This window comes from Nothobranchius furzeri, chromosome 15 (assembly GCF_043380555.1).
Source record: "Nothobranchius furzeri strain GRZ-AD chromosome 15, NfurGRZ-RIMD1, whole genome shotgun sequence".
NCBI classification, from domain to species: domain Eukaryota; kingdom Metazoa; phylum Chordata; class Actinopteri; order Cyprinodontiformes; family Nothobranchiidae; genus Nothobranchius; species Nothobranchius furzeri.
Genome location: NC_091755.1, coordinates 34,273,649 through 34,289,809, shown reverse-complemented (window position 1 = coordinate 34,289,809; position 16,161 = coordinate 34,273,649). Strand labels below are relative to the sequence as shown.

The window sequence follows — 16,161 nt, the reverse complement described above, 5'->3', positions numbered from 1 at the left end:
TTAAGAAAATAAAATTACGATGAATTAAGCATATTTCTTATTTATGTTTAAAGTTGCTACTGTGCTGCTGCTGCTGCTGCTGCTGCTGCTGGGAGTGGAGTGTGTGGGATGCTGAGGCGAGGCAGCTTCAGCCTGTGTGGGATGATCCTGGATGTTCAGAAGTTTGTGGTGGAGGAGCTGCAGCTGGGCTGGAATAACCTGGAGTGGCTTTGGTTCCTGCAGCATTGTACAGAGTAAAAATCCAAGCAGGAGCTGGGGGTTTGTCACTGCTGTGGAATCAGAAGAAAACCAGACAGTTTCAGCTGAAAACACAAATAGTAATTAGCAGCACCAGTAGAGTGATAATGGCCAGGAGCAACTGGCACTGATGTTGTAATTCTGTTAACATCTGGAACACTGAGAGGAATTATGTATAAAAATAATAAACATTTACAATATCCAGTTTGGTTCATCAAGTTGAAACATTAAAACTCCTATTAAAGGTGCATTTAAATCTGAGAAAGCTTTTTTCTGGTCATTTAGGACTTTTGTATTCTCAAACATATTTTGGACCTTTTGGAACATATTTATTTGCCGTTTGAATCATGTTGTTCATTGTTTATTTGTATTTATTTTTACCAGCTTTCCAGGAGGTACCCGTAATAATTTGCATGCGGCTCCGTCACACTCTGCTGCCACTGCCGCAGATTATTTTTAGTTCTGTATAAATATTTACACACCATGCTGTTGCAGGTTCATAATTACATCAATAAGTTAATGTTTTAGTGTTTCTGGAAAAATAAAATCCAGGTTCTATTCATCGCTTGGATATAAAACTAATGAAATGAAGCAAAACTAAAACAGACAAAAAGCAACAATAAAATTCTCGTTTGTATTTATTAAGTCAGTTATTAGAAATTGATGCATTTTAAAATGCTTATTATGACGTTCACATGTCTCACCATTATTGATTGACTGATTTATTGGTTGACCGATATAATATACCAATATTTACTTATATATATATATATATATATATATATATATATATATAAATTAATCTTTTGTGGAGCCAATTTAGAGTCAGGCACATCCCCAGGCATCCTAATAAACCAAATTTTATTTACATCCGTTAACATCTGCTTGATAGATGCTCTAAAACATTATCGTCAACTGAAATTTCTTTCTGGTCACATGTTTTATTTCTCTAATCCTCTCATCCGTGGTCAGTTTATTGACCAACATTCCTTCAATGAAGGGAAATATTTTGTGATCAACTTGGTTAAATGTCTTTGATGCTGTACACTGCACAAAAGTCTGATTCAAGAGTTGGTTAAAGTCGGCGTTGAAAGACTGAGTTCAGAAATGTTACACAACACATCTACTTTTGTTATTAGTGACGTTTTAGCATGTGAATAAGGTGGAAAACGTAATGTCAGCCATGAAAGTCTGCAGGAGTGGTGCTCACTCCTGGTCCTGGAGCCGGTACCCAGGATTCTTGTTACTCCAACACATAATTCAGAGGTTGAATGACCTGTGCAGCATCTGCTCAAGCTCTTCAGAAGCCTAATCACCTGCTGATTGAAATCAGGTGTTGAGTTAAAGTGTGCTGGATACTGGCTCTCCAGGAGCAGGAGTGAGTCCTACCACTGAGCTGCAGCGTGTATCGGCCTTAGAAAACTCCATATCGGTTGACCCCAACTCGCAATACAACTGTGGTAAAGTTTTTGTTTTAATCAAATTGCCATTGATTCCTCTCATTAAGCCTTGACCCCTTTTTGTTATTTTGTTCATTCCTACACCTATTAGAGTATTTCAGTACGTTTGTCCACCATCTTGCTTTTAACAAACCATTTATTCTGTGAATTATTCAAGAAGCAGCAGGTGACCAGATAAAACCCTCATTTAAATCACAATAAGTTTTCCACAACATTCACTAAAATGACATTTGGCACTAAAAACCTCCCAGTTTTGTGTTCGTTTTGTGGAAGAGACCGTTTGTCTCTAGAGGAATTAAACCGAAGAAGTCAAAGGAAGTTCGTCACTGCCTGCCCCACCCAGAGCTGGTGGCCGGGGCTCGTGTAAAGCCATAACGCTGCTTCTGGTGCAACACTTGAAGAAACGAGCGAAGAGGGGAGGGTACTGCGGGCTGAGAGCGGTACTCCTCATTCTGTTCCTCCGTCAAGCTCTCCGACTCGAGCAGCAGAGGAGAACTAGCGCACAACAGCGAGCGGCCGCCGTCCTTATATACTGCTCTATTTTTAGCCGCTCTCGAGCCCAACTATTTTTAACCAATATGAGCTCATCGCTCGCCGGGCTTGTCCAATCAGATCACAGATAGCAGAAGGGGTTGACCAATGGGAGGAAGGGAAAATACCTAGCGGGCGGGTTATATAAGAGCCTATTATCTGCCGTGAGAGAGGCGGCGAGAAAAAGGGAAAGAGGTCTCACTCTGACACTTTTCCGAGAAAGTTTGAGCTTTTTTCCCCATCATAAAGTTATGTAAGTCAGTAAATGATTTATTCAAACTGAGTTTGTGAATTTAACACTGATGGAAAAAAAGGCTTACATTTAGCTAAAATAAACCCACAATTCAGCTTCTCTTGATATAAAGAAAGTTTAACTGGAGTAAACCAGAAACGCCAAGTTTATAACACCATATTTCATCTAATTTATCAAGTATTTTGACCCTATATTTTCTACTTCCTGTTTCGCAGTTTTACAACAGATTGTGGCAATTATAATGAATGTGAATGTTTTTTAATTTCAATTAAAGAGTCCCAAATGATCATATAAACTGTGTTTTAAAAACAAAACAAAAGAGAAATAAAATTAAATTGCAGCAGCGCCTCTGTTTTTTGTGTTTGATTATTTAAATGTCAAATTCAACAAACCAATAAAAATTTGGTTTGTTTTGCTCTTTGATCAGTTATCACGTAGGAATTTACATCCTGGTGACGCCCAGTTAAAAAAAGTGAAATATATTTGTTTGCGTAAGCCACCTGTTACATAGAAGATCTTTGAGCATGACTTTAAAGTACACCTACCTTTTCTGTTGTTCCCAAAACTTTTATTTTTAGATCCATTTCAACACACGCGAGATTCATTAGTGTCTGATCACGAGGAGGGATACTCGTCTTCGTAGGACGAACTTGTGTCCCGGTCACAAGTTCGTCTACCAAGACGAGTATAATTTAAAAATAAACACCAAGAAAACATAAATACTAATTAGATTAAAATATTTTTACTTACCAATAATGGAAATATTATTTGGATGATAATAAAATACCCGTTTAACCCATCAAGCGCGCACTTGTCAGCCGCGTGCACGCACCAAAGGTTTCAACACGGGAGCGCGGAAGACGAGCACTTTCCTCCATCATAAAAAAAAACTCCCATCACTTTTAAATAATTTAAAATAAAGCGTTGTTCAAACAATTTCTTAAACAACTGAAAGTTTTTTAAGTAATTATTTCACATTTTTTTTACAATACATGCATTAACGTGTTTTACAGTCGCAAAAGCATATGATGAGTTTCACTAAAGTATTTAATGACGGGATCTGTAAAACGTAATTATGAAGAACACATGTTTCTGCTGACTTTTAATTGTAACAGCTGTAATTACATTATAGGTCACAGTTGGGCAGTTTTAGGCTATTTTCCAACCCAGAAACAACTAAGAATTAAAAGTGCTGTTTGTTATTTGGGTTTGTAAGAGTTCCGAATATAAACAGTCTAAGTCTGACCTCTAGTGGTGAAAATATGTTTTTACAGAACAGCAGCAAGCTGCTTCACCGTTTCTCATTTTCATTTTTTCTCCCGATTAAGCAGCTGTTTTCTTCTCTTTAAATAATTACGGTCTCTCTTATTACGTCAGATATCGCGAGATTTCCCTCAAAGACCCCGTGAGGAACATCAGGAAGATGGCAGCATAATCCCACCTGTCGCAGCTCCAGGTAGGGAAGACGTGAGCTCCAATTAAAGCCACACTTTGATAAAGAGCATGTCTAATTTTTTGCTTTGTGAAAGTTAAAAAAAAATTTGTGATTGTGATAAACATCAATAAACAGGCCAACAAATAATTAACAATGGGTCAAAATAATGGTTCAAATGGACCGTTTAGCTTATACAGCTTAATTTTTATTGCATTTTTTAATTTCACTTTTTCATAATCTTTTTAATAAAGTGCTATATTGTATATAACTCACCTATTAAACAGGGAATATAAAGAACAAGTTTGTGTTCAAATGAATCTCTGCCTTGTTTTTAAAAGGAGAAAAGTTGATATATATTTCCACAGTGGCTCTAATTTATGTGACAGAAGTTTAGAGAGAGAGGAGAACTTTATTCAAGCTGTCTTTAGTAAGTTTGACTGATTCTCAAGCAAGCCGCGTGAAAAAAGGTGCCAATCTTAGTTAAAGGGTGAACGATCGACACTGCATTACCTAACAAACACACAAATTATTTAGGACATTTGAAAACGGAATCTGGCTGCAATGCACTACATAAAAATAAGGTGGACAAATAAATGTGTGTATGAAAAAATAATGCTTCGTTTGGTGACAGGTGATGATGTCAGCACTGGAAATAGAAACAGCATCCATCAAAAATCTTGTTTTTTCTAAAAAAAAGGCTAATATCAGAAAAATTCAGCAGAGTAGAAGTTGTAGTTTGTATTTCTTCCTGCAGCACAATAAAACTACAACAATCATCTTTATCACCTTTCAGGTGGAAACACTTGATTAAAGTTAATATGAGAGGTGATAAAATTAAAATAGTCCCTTTTCCAACGTTTTGAAAAATGTAATTGGCAAAGCTGAAACCCTTTTAAGCCTTTAAGTTTAAAACTCTGGGGGGAAAAACACGTGATTGATTTACATGTTAAAAATATTCCTAATAGTGGTTTGTGTTTGTTTATAGCCAATGATAAACATTAAAACACTCAGTAAATGATTTGCTGTCATTTTACCCCGGCACCACTAATTGACAGCTGTGAATTGGTCATGTTAGGTCAGAAAACAAAAAGAATGACAAGATGACATTGTGTCCTCATTATCAGCTCCATTCTCCTCGTCTTTGTGGAGCACGGGGAACGTACATGAGCCATTGGACGCGTGTTCGTGTGTTTATGTGGTTGGTAGAGAAAGGCAGCGGTGGGATCTGAGGCCGTTGGCCGCAGCAACAACAGCTAGAGCTCAAAAGCTAATTGACTAATTTAGGTCACTTGTTTGGCGATAATAAAAGGCTTTTTGTTCGCGCAACCTGGGTGTTCATTTGCTGTAAATAACAGACCGACTGATGAGGTTGGCAATGAGATTCAATTAGTCTCGTCTGAATGATCTGCAAGCTTACTGTAGGAGGGTTCAGTCTGACTGCTACAGCAAAAGCACAGAGATGAACGTACGTCAAGGATGTCCGTTATTATCGTTAAAGTATAATATCAGAAATGATCGATGTTGGTTTTTACTCCTTTAATGACTCAACTTTTACACACCATTCATATATTATACATCAAACTCTTCAGCTACTTTCCCTCTCACTCAAAATCTCTAAATATGCCAGATCCACGGTTTAGTTTTTGACTTACCTGTTTGTTTGGAACAACCGGCCTACGGAGGTAAGTGTCTTATTTTGCAAAGATAAAGTTTCATGAAAGGAAAGCGGGATGCCGGTCACTAAAATTGTTTAGTTTTTTCTTTTGTATGAGCTGGGACTCTGAGTTTTTGTGATGTGGGATATTTATGCATAAGCATCGTAATAAACCCATTTATGCTTTGCATTCTTTACCACCGGGGGCGTTTCAGACGGCAGCAAAGCGTCCCACGCAGTTGGACCTGCAAGGTCACGAAATGACTGGAGAATTGTAGAACCACGTGTGATTTCGTCAGCTCATGTTACACAAGCAAGGAGGAAGACAGCAACCTGAATCTAAAAAGGTCTGGTCTGTTCTGTTTACCTCAGCTCAGGTTTCAGGTAGTGACATACTTTTTCTAGTGAAGCAACTGGAAATCTGCACGTGTCTTTTATTTACGAAGGTGCCTGATGTTTTACACTGCTGCTGCATTTGACTTCCTGTCTGATCCAACCTCAACTACTGAGCTTGATGCGTTTCTGGAAGCGTAACACACACACACACACACACACACACACACACACACACACACACACACACACACACACACACACACACACACACACACGCACGCAGGCACACACGCACACATGCACGCACACCTACACACTCACACACACTCACACACACACACACACACACACACACACACACACACACACACACACACACACACACACACACACACACACACACACACACACACACACACACACACACACACACACACACACACACACACACGTGTTAGGCCTGTCAATCTACCGTGTTAATCACGATTAATTGCACAAGTGTCTAAAGTTAATCTGCTACTAATCGCTAATTTTAAATAGTTTTTAAATGTTTTTTTAATTTCAACTGTGGAGTGACAAAATGTACTTTTTTTTAATGAAAAAAAGTTTATTATAAGAGTAGCATAATCAAACATGACAAATACTGTCCAAAATCCTCCTATGAAAAATAAACATGTATACTATGTAGTAATGAATATGTAGTAATGAATAGGGATGAGCGAGTACACCACTATCTGTTTCTGTATCTGTATCTGTTCACCAACTAAATTATCTGTAACTGTACTCGGAATGGGCGTGACAAAACCTGGAAGTGGGCGTGGTTTAGCCAGAAGTGGGTGTGGTTTACATCAATATATTATTTTAAGTCTGAAATTTATATGGAATGATCAGAAGTTGATATGTGTATTGTTTATTTGAAAACTATTTACAGAGCAGCCTCAGAATTGAGATGAAATATTTTTGATCACAACAGTAAAGAAACTATTACAGAACAAGTGTTTCAATAAAATCAGAACATTAATATTTAAGTGCATGGATTAATACATCTGAACTCATGCAGTAGGAACTAGGAAATATGAAATGCCAGAACCAGCACACAACTTTATATATTTTTTAAATTTTAATTTGATTAAACTGATTTTTTTCTTAACGTTCTTGGCATTTTGCCACACAAAGTTAAACCAAACAATGTTGATGAAGGTGTGTGTGTCTGAGAGAGATAGAGAGGGTGAGAGGGAGAGAGATGGAGTTAAAAAAAACCCGACCGGAGCAGAGGTAGTGAGTGACTGATGCAGAACATCAGCTCTGTCTTGTCAAATGCACCATGTAAGTTACGAAAAATAGTAACTTTAAATATTCAACCGAAAAAGGGGTGAGCTGAAAAAAACCTAGGGAAAACTGAAGAAACGTGAGCAACAGTGAAGCAAGCACAGCGAGATCCGTTACTGTCTGTGTGTGTGCGTGGATGAGCCGGACGGACTGAGCTCCCGACCGGCTAGAGCAGAGGTGTCAAACTCATTTTTACTCAGGGGACCACATCGAGGGAAATCTAGTCCTAAGTGGGCCGGACCGGTAAATTAAAAAAAAAACTTCAGATTGTTTTCTTTGTTTTAATACAATCAATATAAAGCAAGGCTGGAGCCTGAGGACAGTGTAGTACAAGTACAACACCTGAAGTGTACTTGAAAATGTGAAAAAACAAAAAAAAAATCAACAAATAAAAAAAAAACATTCCTTAGTGATTCAAAGAGCTTACAGATCACATGGCAAGCTCAGTTTCATGCAGCACTTAAAGTATATTTGACTCATTTTACTTTACATCTCTTAGCTTTCACCAGCACATCAATATCAGAAGTCACATCCTGAGTGGCAGCCATCTTCAGGATGTGATTCAAGTTCTTGTGTGAGCCTTGAGCGCAGCTTTGTTTTATTTATACTCATTACAGAGAAAACTTGCTCACAAAGATACGTTTATTTTCACTCTACATTGTAAAGTATGAAAATAAAGTTTACACAACCATCTCGTGGGCCGGATTTAACCCGCTTGCGGGCCGGATCCGGCCCGCGGGCCGCACGTTTGACACCCCTGGGCTAGAGAGTTTTGTGAGTAGGGAGGGGCGGGCGCTCTATGTGACTGGCCAATCACAGAGCGTGAAGACTTGCCCAATGAGGATTTTCCTTCAGCATGATTACAGATATTTACGAGGTTTGCTCGTTTCATGCTCGTATTCGTCAAAAATGCTTTATCCATACCGGATACTCGTCTGAAACGAGTATCCGGCTCATCCCTAGTAATGAATATGTAATATGAATATGTAGTAATGAATATGCAGAAATGAATATGTAGTACTGAATATGTAGCAATGAATATGTAGCAATGAATATGTAGTATGAATATAGTAATGAATATGTACAATGAATATAGTAATGAATATGTAGTATGAATAAGTAGCAATGAATATGTAGTATGAATATGTAGCAGTGAATATGTAGTATGAATATGTAGTATGAATAAGTAGCAATGAATATGTAGTATGAATATGTAGCAGTGAATATGTAGTATGAATATGTAGTATGAATATGTAGTAATGGATATGTAGTATGAATATGTAGCAATGAATATGTAGTATGAATATAGTAATGAATATGTACAATGAATATGTAGCAATGAATATGTAGTAATGGATATGTAGTATGAATATGTAGCAATGAATATGTAGTATGAATATAGTAATGAATATGTACAATGAATATGTAGCATGTTGTAATGATTATGTAGTAATGAATATGTTGTAATGATTATGTAGTAATGAATATGTAGTAATGAATATGTAGCAATGAATATGTAGTATGAATATAGTAATGAATATGTACAATGAATATGTTGTAATGATTATGTAGTAATGAATATGTAGTAATGAATATGTAGCAATGAATATTTAGTATGAATATGTAGTATGAATATAGTAATGAATATGTACAATGAATATAGTAATGAATATGTAGTATGAATAAGTAGCAATGAATATGTAGTATGAATATGTAGCAATGAATATGTAGTAATGAATATGTAGCAATGAATATGTTGTAATGATTATGTAGTAATGAATATGTAGTAATGAATATGTAGCAATGAATATTTAGTATGAATATGTAGTAATGAATATGTAGTATGAGTATGTAGTATGATATGTAGCAATGAATATGTAGCAATGAATATGTAGTATGAATATAGTAATGAATATGTACAATGAATATAGTAATGAATATGTAGTATGAATAAGTAGCAATGAATATGTAGTATGAATATGTAGCAGTGAATATGTAGTATGAATATGTAGTAATGGATATGTAGTATGAATATGTAGTATGAATATAGTAATGAATATGTACAATGAATATGTAGCAATGAATATGTAGTAATGAATATGTAGTAATGAATATGTTGTTATGATTATGTAGTAATGAATATGTAGTAATGAATATGTAGCAATGAATATGTAGTATGAATATAGTAATGAATATGTACAATGAATATGTAGCAATGAATATGTAGTAATGAATATGTAGCAATGAATATGTTGTAATGATTATGTAGTAATGAATATGTAGTAATGAATATGTAGCAATGAATATTTAGTATGAATATGTAGTAATGAATATGTAGTATGAATATGTAGTATGATATGTAGCAATGAATATGTAGTAATGAATATGTAGTAATGAATATGTAGCAATGAATATGTTGTAATGAATATGTAGTACTGAATATGTAGCAATCAATATATAGTAATGAATATGTAGTAGTGAATATGTAGTAACATGCGTATTACGCACCATTTTCTCAATTTTTCTGAAATTCTTCATACTTTATTGACGTAATTGTAAACATAAACGCTTTTTGGTTTTGCATCATCACTAATATTCATTATACTTTTATTTTTTATTTTTTAAACAGTTTCTCTATATTTAGAATAACTACTAGTGTTATAAATAACATGGTGAACATCTCGCTGATTAATGGTGCAAAACTAAAAATAATTAAGGCACAAATAAATTACTGACTTGAGTTTTTTCCCCATTATGATAAATGCAATCATTTAATCACAGTTACTGAAACAAGCAGCTTCTGTAACATCCTAAAGGTCACTCAGCAGCAGCTGATGCCAGTGAGAGAGTTCGCTAGTCCGTTTGACCACGAGACAACCTCGTCTTTTCTTCACCACGTAGATAACTTCAGTAACAAAGCAGGTTTGTCTGAATACACCCACAACCAACTAGAGCCAGTGTGCGGTTGTCTAAACATGGGCTTAGATTAATCCTGTTAAATGGCTGTTTATAAAAAAATGCTCTAATTACAAAATAATAAACAAACGTGGAGAATAAATCATTTACAAAACCCAAAATCCTCAGAGAGTGTGTCTTCTTTCTCATTTGCATGCAACCCAAATTCATTATTTATTCCGGAGAATGAATAAATTGTTCTTATAGCCTACGATTGAACTTGAGCCGGTGAAAAATTCAGCCCATGCACATGTACCCCAATGAGACAGTTTCTAAAGAAAATACGAGAGAATGGAAAGAAGACTTTAATGATTGCATTTTGGGCGAGGAGTGGAAACTGGGAGAATAACGAGAGAAAGGAGAAGTGGATTTGTTTTGGATTAGATTGTGAGATCCAGCGTTTGTCGCCTGATTAGACTGCAGCAAACACACACACACACACACACACACACACACACACACACACACACACACACACACACACACACACACACACACACACACACACACACACACACACACACACACACACACACACACACACACACACACACACACACACACACACACACACACACAGATTGCAGCACTGGAGGAGGATCCAGCTGTAATTTATCCAAAAACAAGCAAACAAGAACAAAAAAACAAAACATTTGCTGTAACAAAACTTAGATCCGACACCTCTGGCTACTTTAAATGTTTAAAACCAGTACACACTAACAAACTAAATGTTGACTTTACTTGACCAAGTAATGTCAACTGGTTCAACTGAACCTGTAAAGAGTATACGTTTCCTTTAACATCAAAAACCTATAACAGTGTATGTTACTGTAAACGGGGCCTTTCCACAGGATGCATAAGCGTCGCGCAATGTCCCTAATACTCGTAACGTCTGCAAAGTTAGCAATTAGTCGCTGTTACCAACCAACCAATCAACCAACCAACCAACCAACCAACTAACTTTCCAGAGGGAACTTAGAGTACCATATTTCCAGAGGGAACTTAGAGTACCATATTTCCAGAGGGAACTTAGAGTACCATGTGTCCAGAGGGAACTTAGAGTTTCAGTGCACACAATTCTGAGATCAGACATACATAGGCATAGACACATGACAAGAATTGGTGACTGTGGTCATTCGCAACCCGAGTCGCGCTACCTTAATAGAGATAAGAGGGTTTATATGAAGATTGAGTCAGGTGGAGGGAAAAAAGGCACTTCAGAGTTACCCTCCACGGGGGTTTATTATGTTGAATGGGCGTGTTTTCAGCAGATTATTTTTATATTTTTTTTTGGAAATGATGAGATTATGGGTTATATGGGGTGATTGACCTGTATTTTTTTTATATGAAAAGTGTTTTACAAATAAAGTTTGATTGAGTTTGAGCAGCCGTGAAGCGTGGTGTTTTGGATGCAACCCAGCGTAGTGATGCATCACTCTACTAGGTTAATGCTTTTTTTTTAAGCACTATGCATCTAGGGCGCGTCAAGCTCAGCAGTCCAGATCAGGCCAGACAGGAATTCAAACACAGGAAGCAGTGTGAAACATCCGGGAACTTTCAAAATAAGGTCATTTTGTGACCTTGCAGCACCAAGAGTGTAGAACACTTTTGCTGCACTTTAGCATCTGAAACGCTCCCAGAGGGAAGGGAGCTCGGGGGTAAAACCCGTTTACCTTGTTATTAGCCACTTACACATCCAGTGGAAAGCCGGGTTTACAATTAAGCAACTAGGTTTCGTGGAACCAGTTGACATCCGTCCGTTATCATCGGGTCGCGGGGGCAGCAGCCTAAGCAGGGAGGCCCAGACTTCCCTTTCCCTTGCTACCTGGGCCAGCTCCTCTAGGAGAATCCTAAGGCATTCCCTGGCCAGGTGAGAGACCTATTGTCCCTCCATCGTGTCCATGAAGCCCCTCCCAGATGAATGAGCTTCTCACCCTATCTCCAAGGCGGAGCCCGGAGACCTTGCAGAGAAAACTCATTTCAGCCGCTTGTATCTGCGATCTCGTTCTTTTGGTCACTTCCCAAAGCTCGTGTCCATAGAGCTCCTGGAGTTGACGTCACTTCTCCCGGCATGCAACAGTTCAAATCGAAACGGCGCCATGTTGGCAGGCAGAAGCCCGCAGCTGGACTATTTGTTATTGTCAGAAAACTCAATCAAATGGGAAATATGTTAGATTCCTGTTGTGCCCCAGGATGCAGAACAGACACGGACGACATTAGGAATGAGCCTTCTACAGGATTCCCCAAGATCCGGAGCGCCGCAAACGTTGGATCATTGTAATAAAACGCACTAGTGACCGGGCTTAAATGAAACTGTGGGACCCCGAGAGTAAAGGATTTTGCTTATGCAGCGACCACTTCATATCAGGTACTTAAACCAACGTTTCCTCAACTGTGTATGGTGTTTATTTTAAATGCTTTTATTACGATTCTTAGTGGGCTTCCTAAACTTATATTGGCGTGGCTTTTTCTGTCTTATTACTCATAACAACAAGTAAACATCACGTAAAACGTTGCCTCGTGATTTCTGCGTGCTGCCGTTTACGTGTTTTATGATCACAGCAATTAACCGGCTAAGCTGTATTTAATTTTTAGGCAATGGTTGATCAATTGTCAGATCACACATAAGAAGCACTTTGGATTGCTATTATCTGTCTCACCGAGACAGATCTCAGACAGATCCTGAGACGCTCCTGCCTGACATATTTATTTTATTCACGGAAAAAAAATCAAACTAGTGATTTCTCTTGGCGTTCAGTTTATACATTCAAACAGCACAGCACTCTATTTAAACTACTTACATGTAAATCTGTTATTTGTCCATCCATCCATCCATCCATCCATCCATCCATCCATCCATCCATCCATCCATCCATCCATCCATCCATCCATCCATCCATCCATTTTCGTCCACTAATCCGGAGTCGGAGACCCAGACTTCCCTCTCCCCAGCCACTTGGGCCAGCTCCTCTGGGGAAATCCCAAGGGGTTCCCCGGCCAGGTCCGGTAAGAAGTCCGCTCCGACAGCTTCTGGCGTTTTTAAAAAGTATCCCAGGGGCACGATAAGGGTCGGAGATGTTTAGTCTATTTAATTTCTGACTATATAAAATGATTTCTTCGGTTTTAAAGTGTGAAGTAAACTCCGACGAAGTCAAATCCAAGCCGATCCCTTTCATTTTGTTTACCTTTGTTGCCTGCCAACATGGCGTCTACTCTCTGAGAGTCACGTGACGTCCGGAGCTCTATTGGTGAGGGTAGGAACATGGATTGATAATAAAATCCGACTCAGCTCTCTCTTCAGTTCTCCTGTTGACACAACTTGGTAAATGAAGCTCAACATTTCAGATCTTTAGGCAGATTTCAGCATCTAAATCTGCTTTCATGGCTTTTCTTTTCCACACATGTATGTGTCTAAATATTCCAGGTTTGGGAACATTTTCTGTCCTGATTTGTGTTCTTAAACTTGCAACAGCTTTATTTTTATGAGCGTAGTTTGTGTCATTTTGTTGTAATTGAACATTTTCTAAATAAATAGTGAGTTTGTTCTGGTAATAAACTTTCTTCTAAAAAAACACCCAGCGATAATGGAAATACTGTGTGTGTGTGTGTGTGTGTGTGTGTGTGTGTGTGTGTGTGTGAAATTTGAATAAAGATGAAAGCTGATTTGTCTGTTTCATTTCCACTTTAACTAGGTTTTCTAAGAGTGGTGAATAGACAGGCTTGTCTACGTGTGTGTGTGTGTGTGTGTGTGTGTGTGTGTGTGTGTGTGTGTGTGTGTGTGTGTGTGTGTGTGTGTGTGTGTGTGTGTGTGTGTGTGTGTGTGTGTGTGTATGCTGGGCGGTCACTAAGATCTGGGATTACGTCTCTCTCTCTCTCTCTCTCTCTCTCTCTCTCTCTCTCTCTCTCTCTCTCTCTCTCTCTCTCTCTCTCTCTCTCTCTCTCTCTCTCTCTCCGCCTTTCTGGGAGAGAAAGAGAGAAAACACACACAGAGCAGAGCCGGGACAACACATGAACAGTAGAGAGCTGTCAAGCTACGAGGAGGCAGCAGAGAGTCTTTTCTTGGAATACATTCTCCTCCTCATCTCTGTAGCCCACACACACACACGCACACGCACACACACAAACACACACACACACACACACATACGCACACATACACACAAAACAATTCCCAAACACTCAGACTGAAGTGTTTGTGTGAGATCTGCTCTCAGAAGAAGCAGTAAATAATTTGATGGATCTGGACTTGCTCAAGGCGAACACGCGTGGACTGCTGAGAGTGTTTGGATTTAGTATCTCAGCGACTTGGACTTCACACCCTGAAAGCATTCAGACTTTGGTTTTGTAGGGACACATCTGAGGAGTTGGGGCTTGTTTTAAAAGAGTGAGACTTTGAATCAGAGTGTGTGATGGGGATGAAGAGGTATTGGCTGGTGACAGCGGTCCTGCTGGCCCACCTCGGAGTCACTCTGACGGGAGCTTGGAGAGCATCTCAGCCAAGGCTACAGTTCACCTACTCTGGTAGGAGGCAACATGTGTTTGCAGCCTTTCACTTCTGTCCTTTACAACTGTTTCTGTTTTTCTTCATATATCTTTTATTCTTCCTCTATTGATGCCTGCACAAAGTGTGCAAGACACATAATTATAACCTTGTTTAATGCATTTTCACAAAACAGATTTTTTTGTCTTTTCTGTCACAATCCTCTAAGATTCTGATTATTTCAGAACTTAATTATGCAAAGAGAATGTAAAATGTCAAGACACTCATTTATTTTTGTTTTACTAGGAGGATTGAAGTCTTAGAGTAGCTAAAACCTGCAAATTTCGATAATATTGCTGTGGAAAGCTATGTGTGTGCTAACATATTTAAAAGTTTAGCTGGACATCCAACAGAAAAACTGATTTTCAAGTAAAAACAAGACTTGTTTTTAAATATTTGATCTTATTTTTAGTGTAAAAAAAGCATTTTCTGTAAAAACAGCATTAATTGAAATGAAGTAAATATTCTTAAATATGACCAATTTTCCTTGTTTTGAGTTAAAAAGTTACCAGTGAGGTAAGCAAATGTTGCTTGGCTAGAATTCTTAAAACTTAAAGTTGGATTTATTTGCTAGTGTTTTTTGCAGGTTTGTTGTATGATGACATTTTATGAATGGAAACGGTTGAATGGAAAACAACGAGCAGAATAAATGAAGATCAATCAGCCAACAAGGACAATTTAGCCAAATAGAGTTTTTAATTTTAAACTCATTTTTCAGTGCATTTGGCTGTTTGGACACATTCTATGGTGAAAATATGGAGCTAAAACATTTTATTTCCAAAATCAAAGCAAACGAGGTGTCATATTGTTCCCTTTTAAAGTTATTCCATTTAGGACTTTCACCAAAGACGGCCTCCCCGTCACAAGCCGACTCATTGTCAGCACACACCCCTCCTTCAGGATTTAGAAGTGTCCACGCCTGCTAGTTTCAGATATAAAAAACAATTACCAGATGGCAGAAGTCCCAGATCCAGATCCCACCAAATTAATTATGTTTTGGCCCCCGGCTGAACCGTTAACCACGGTGAAATCCTTGCAGCCGATGCTGGACAAACTTGGACGTGGATGCAACAGCTTCTCCTTATGAAACAGGACCGGATGGACATAAATCACGGAACGTTAAGCGGTTTAACGATTAATTTTCTTCCTTTTATTGCACACACTGCACTTTGCATAAATGCAAACTGTTAAATCAGCATGCATATGCTGAGCCTGAGCTTAGGCTATGCCAATAATAAACTGATGTATGGATTTGGCTCTGTTCAGGGGTGCTGTGGTGCAGTATCAGCTGCCATTAGTTAGGCTGTGTGTGTTGTGGGAGCAGTGGTGGGACTGGGTTTGCCTCACTGGAGAATAGAAGGATTCCAGCATGATGTGTGTGTGTGTGTGACAGAGGGTGTGTTTGACGGTCTTGGAGCTGTCCCAAAAGCA

At 38.3% G+C, this 16,161-nt stretch overlaps 1 protein-coding gene across 1 annotated transcript in view; it reads left to right on the top strand.

The window, feature by feature from the left end:
• Positions 1-14,441: 14,441 nt before the first annotated feature.
• The window catches only part of sema3h (sema domain, immunoglobulin domain (Ig), short basic domain, secreted, (semaphorin) 3H), a 72,986-nt gene continuing 71,266 nt past the window's right edge, over positions 14,442-16,161 (top strand). The window contains exon 1 of the mRNA XM_015967493.3: positions 14,442-14,711. Within this exon, the coding sequence (XP_015822979.3) occupies positions 14,600-14,711 (112 nt within the window). The 5' untranslated portion in view covers positions 14,442-14,599. The remainder of the gene's footprint in view (positions 14,712-16,161) is intronic.